The sequence below is a fragment of the Montipora foliosa genome, chromosome 1 (assembly GCF_036669935.1).
Source record: "Montipora foliosa isolate CH-2021 chromosome 1, ASM3666993v2, whole genome shotgun sequence".
Lineage (NCBI taxonomy): Eukaryota > Metazoa > Cnidaria > Anthozoa > Scleractinia > Acroporidae > Montipora > Montipora foliosa.
Genome location: NC_090869.1, coordinates 15695185 through 15700184, shown reverse-complemented (window position 1 = coordinate 15700184; position 5000 = coordinate 15695185). Strand labels below are relative to the sequence as shown.

Genomic DNA, 5000 nt, shown 5'->3' with positions numbered 1-5000 from the left:
GTTATACCGACCACAGTTAGTGGCTTAAAATGTTACAGTATATATACTGTGTTATTAACATAATATATTATTACATTTAGTGCCGAAGATTTGCATTCATCGCTGCAGCGGAATGTCCCTTCTGGGCTTGTATCCATGTGAGAACGTGACAGCTCCAACTTATTTGTCATTTTCGTCGGCTTCGACGGCAATATTATTAGGAATTGTCACCACAGTTGGAAACTTTTTGGTGGTAATGGCCGTGTTCCTTGATCCCAACAAAGACCTTCGCTCGCCGTTCAGCGTCTTCGTGGCCAATCTGGGACTCGCAGACCTAGTCGTGGGGCTTATCGTCTCTCCGATGGCAGCCGTATACTTAATCTCTGAAGGACTGAACGATACCAAGTTGAACCAGGCAAACAAGCAGTTCCGTATCTGGAGGCATATGCCATATTTTATTTCTTGTACTGCGTCGCTTCTCAGCCTTACAGCCCTGGCGTTGGACCGTTACATTGCAATCACCTACCCTCTGCATTACAGATCCAAACTGAGCCCTGTTAGAGCTTTCACGATCTCGTGTCTTATTTGGATTGTCTCGGTCCTACTGACTTTAATCTACTTCCTAGTTGGCTACGATAATTTCAGGTTTGTCTTTGCCAACACGGCTGTAGCGGTTGCCTTTGCGGTGCTGATTTTTACCAACGTGAAAATTTTCAAGTTTTTGCGACGCGAAGTCCGTCATTGGGACAGTCTCCATGACAGCTCAGAGGAGAACGCTGTCAAGAAGCAAGCAGTAAAGAGAGAGAAAAAGATTACAAAGACATTAGTGATCATACTGGCGTTATTTTCAGCTTTCTATGTCCCTTCGTGGGTGTGTGTTTACATCATTAACTTTTGCGCCACTTGTGATTGTATCTTTATTCACTGGGTAAGAGACATCCAGTTCATTCTCGTAATAGCCAATTCAGGCGTAAATCCATTTTTATATGCATGGAGATTAGAAAATTTCCGCAAGGCTTTTAAGAGTATCTTGACATGCCGCGCATTTTCACAGCGACTTAGGGCAATCAATTTTCCGCTTTGAGCATCATCAATACTGTCGTCAGTGATGCCAATATTGGAAGATAGTGCACGGAAGCAGAAGCGAATTTATCCTAATCACAAACTCAAAGTTCGGCATAGGTACCGTAAATTTAGTAATGTTTTGAACGCAGTTGTAGTTCTATATTTAGAGGACAGCGTCATCGCCTTTGCATCTTGAAAAACTGAACCCAATTTCGTCATTTAAATCTTAGCCACTTTTAACCATCCTATCCTTTCTGGTTTGTTTTTACCTCTTTGGTGTCTATTTGCCCTAACAAACCATTTGTCTAAGGTTTTATTCAGAGGAAATACAATTCTGGTGATGATAGGGTTATGCTAATTGAAGGTACATTCTGAAAGTAGTCAGCCATGTGGTCACTTCTTTGGACGGTCATTATCTGAGCGAATTCAAAAGGTGAACGGGCTTAGAGAGTTTCAATGGAAGTGGCAACAATAGTGGAAAATTGCATATATTCGACGATGCAACTACAAGCACAAACGAGTTTATAAAATTATTGAACAGAAACCCTTTTTTCACACCCGAAGTCTTTCTAAACGAAAAAATAGAACTTTTTTTTACCACTGCAAATGATTCGAAAATGATTGGATTCGACTGAAGTAAAGGTGATTTAACGGCAAGGAACTAAGACAAGAGTTCATTTGAGAAGAGCTTTTTAAGAGGGTCCTGAAGGGGTAAAATGAAAGCTGGGATTGGCCTTTTATTTGCCCTGGGAAAACGAGATTTAGGGCACTGGGACTGGGATTTGAGCACTGGGAATGGGAAAAAAATGTCAAAATGGGAATGGGATAAATATTTATAAAGCCTTTTAACCGTGACCAGGAATGGGATTTGAGCACTGGGAAGTGGGATTTGGAAAAAATATGGGCTGGGAAATGGGATTGGAACCTCGCCTTCAGGACACTCTTTTAACAGACCGTGGATTTAACGCCGATTTTTGGTGCTTTATCATTCTTTGAAAGAATAAATGACACATTCTGTCAAGTTAAGTTAAAGAAGTGTTTACGCAATGCGCGATTGAATTACGACTAACTGTCTACAACCCTTGTAGAAGTTGAAGCAGTCTTGAATTCACGTCCGTTGACTTACGTTTATGATGAGTTCGAGGAACCCCTGACGCCGTCTCGCCTAGTCATATAGGCCGAAGAATTCTGTCAATACCCAAAGAACTATTCTATTGATGTTGCACATACCCAGAAAGCGCTTTCAAGGAGAGCAAGGTTCTTACAGCGCACCCTCGATCATTTCTATAACCGTTGACGAGCAGAATATCTCACACAACTTAGAGAACTCCCTCTTATCCCGCCCTGAAAATGGGCCTGGAACCCAGGCGGGAAAAGAGAGAGTCCTGAATTACTTGCAGGCGCATGCTCGGGATGACGCCATTTTTTCCCCCAAAACTGGGGGAAAAAACCATATTTGGAAAAAGAGTCCTTATTTCGGCATAGTTTATTCCGAGTGCTTTTACACTGGATTCATGGGGATAATATGAAAGGAAATTATAACGCCAAGTTTCTGGAGGAAATTGATTTCGCGTTTAAGAAATGCTACTTTACCTTTGTGCCTAAGGCGGAACAACTGCAAGCTATTCATGCAGTCGTTACCGGTAATGATGGTTTTGTTAAACCTGCAACAGGATTTGGCATGTCTGTTTGCTACATGGTTGTTCCTTTAATATGTTTGCGATTTTCTTCGATACGAGTCCGTTAACCTGGCAATTAACGAAACAAAACTTGACGAATCCATGAAAAGTTCCGAGCTCCATATACCTGGCTACGAATTTATCCGTCGTGTCTTCTAATTCTTATGTAGTGCACTCAGATCTAAACGTAATTAATCTCGAAAATTTAATCCTAGAAATTCGTAAACCGAACTCTAGGCCTTTTCTGATAGCGACATGGTACAGACCTCCCTGTTCTCCTACCGATTTATTTTTAAGTTATGAGTCATTTATCGACAAGGTTGATTCTCTTGACCTTGAATACTATTTGTTGGGTGACTTAAACTGTAATTTGGCCTCTCCCACACCTGATGTAAACACTCGTCATTTACTCGAGATTTCGGATTAATGTGGGCTCAATCAATTAATAAATGAACCAACTCGTGTTACTGAATCCTCATCTACACTAATTGATTTGATTTTTACTAATCATGCAGATAAGGTAAGCTGTTCCGGAGTCTCCCGTATTGGCATCAGCGATCATAGCCTCGTCTATGTTTATTGAAAACTTTCTTCTAATTTATCACTAAAAAGGACACTCTCACATCTCTTATAGAAATTTTCGAAACTTTAATCGAGATAATTTTCGAAATGAAATCTCTCAACAAGACTGGTCTTTCGATGAATCTGAAGATCCAAATTTGGTTTGGTCTAACTGGAAAACAAAATTTTTGCGCGTTGTCAATTCTCGAAACCATTCAAGTACTCGCGCTCTCTTTAGCCAAAGGTGTATTACGCATGCGCTCTGCGCGCGGTATAACCGGCACCTATAATTGGATAGCAGATTATACTATAATCATGCTTGTCCACAAAATCACGTGAATTCTCAAAATAAGCAGGGGGCTCTTGGCCAATCAGAATGTGATAGTGAGTGCAATGTATAACAATATGACTAACGATCTTCAACGTCTGATCGTTAGAGAATATGAGAGAGATTTAACACGCTTCAACAAAGCTTCTCTGGATAATATGACTAATTCAAATGATGGGATCAGTAGAGAATTTAAGGTGTAGAGGATTTGATAAAAACTCGGTAAAAGTAAATTAACAAGACCTTTATTCGCTTTTACCAGAAACTCATAAGGGTTGAAACGTGTAACGCGCGTTCACAGCTTCCGAATATTCAGTGCGAACTGATTGGATGAATGTTTCAGTACTAAGTACCATATTTAGAAACCCCTCGCTCTTGTTGTTCCAAATATGGTACTTAGCAAATTGAATATTCAGAAGCTTGTTTCCTAGCACACAAGGGGCCGTTGCACGTTTCAACCCTTATGGGTTTCTGCTTTTACTCAATTTGAACTCTTTTTGGCAAATTTGTCTGGATATTTTCCTCTATGACACGCGGCTATAGGGAATCATGGGAGTTTTACAGTGTCACTGGCTTGATATGCCTTGATTCCCTGTCGGTCTGTCTAATGTTAAGTTATTTGATTTCAGGATTTTTTTTTAGTGGCAAAAATGTACCAGCATAGTCGCAAATTGTTTGCTAATCAAATGTGCAATTACTTTGATATGTTCCATGATGCTCCTTTTCACATATGAACTACAGAGAAAATAAGGAAAAACACTGCTGATCATGAAAATATGTGAGGAAATTATAACACAGGAATAGCAACCAGCTTATGTCAATTTTTTTTTCAAATTACAACCATTAAAGATCGTGGGGAAGGACGCAAAACAAGTAAGCAGTAAGCGTGCGAGCGTGACTGGGAGCGTGACGTGCGAGAGGGGTCTGCTAGAGGTGAAGACGCAAGCCGCTACCCGCGCTACTAGCAACCTCGTTCCCAGGGTCTCTCTTCTCTGCCTCCATTGTCGTTGAGAGACCCTGGGAACGAGGTTGCGCTACTAGGGGCTCACGGCACCCTAACACGTCACGCTCACAGTCACGCTCGCACGTTTGCCCGCGATTTTCGAGGAAACGACTGCTCGCAGTGTAATGTTCGACCGGCGGTGCATCAAAATGCTATATCTGAAAGTTTAGCCGGCTCCCTGTGATCATAGTTAGTAGTTAGTTATGCTGGGATCAACGTATGTGGAAATATTACACATCACGGACTACAAGCAGCTACAAGCTCCCAAAGAAACACGGGATGCTGCTAGGACAGAGAAACTGAACTTTAAAGAAAGGCTGTATATATATATATGTTTTCCAATATTTCGTCAGGCACGGCCTGACTTCTTCAAGGAATGTTGAGA

General features: G+C 41.2%; 2 protein-coding genes across 2 annotated transcripts in view; both read left to right on the top strand.

Moving 5' to 3' along the window:
• Positions 1-2000, top strand: part of LOC137975397 (beta-1 adrenergic receptor-like) — a 6173-nt gene extending 4173 nt beyond the window's left edge. The window contains exon 2 of the mRNA XM_068822505.1: positions 81-2000. Within this exon, the coding sequence (XP_068678606.1) occupies positions 113-1063 (951 nt within the window). The 5' untranslated portion in view covers positions 81-112 and the 3' untranslated portion in view covers positions 1064-2000. The remainder of the gene's footprint in view (positions 1-80) is intronic.
• A 2622-nt stretch (positions 2001-4622) lies between these two features.
• The window catches only part of LOC137991099 (beta-1 adrenergic receptor-like), a 3262-nt gene continuing 2884 nt past the window's right edge, over positions 4623-5000 (top strand). The window contains exon 1 of the mRNA XM_068836222.1: positions 4623-5000. This exon is cut by the window's right edge and continues 2050 nt beyond it. The gene's annotated coding sequence lies outside the window, so the exon portion shown is untranslated.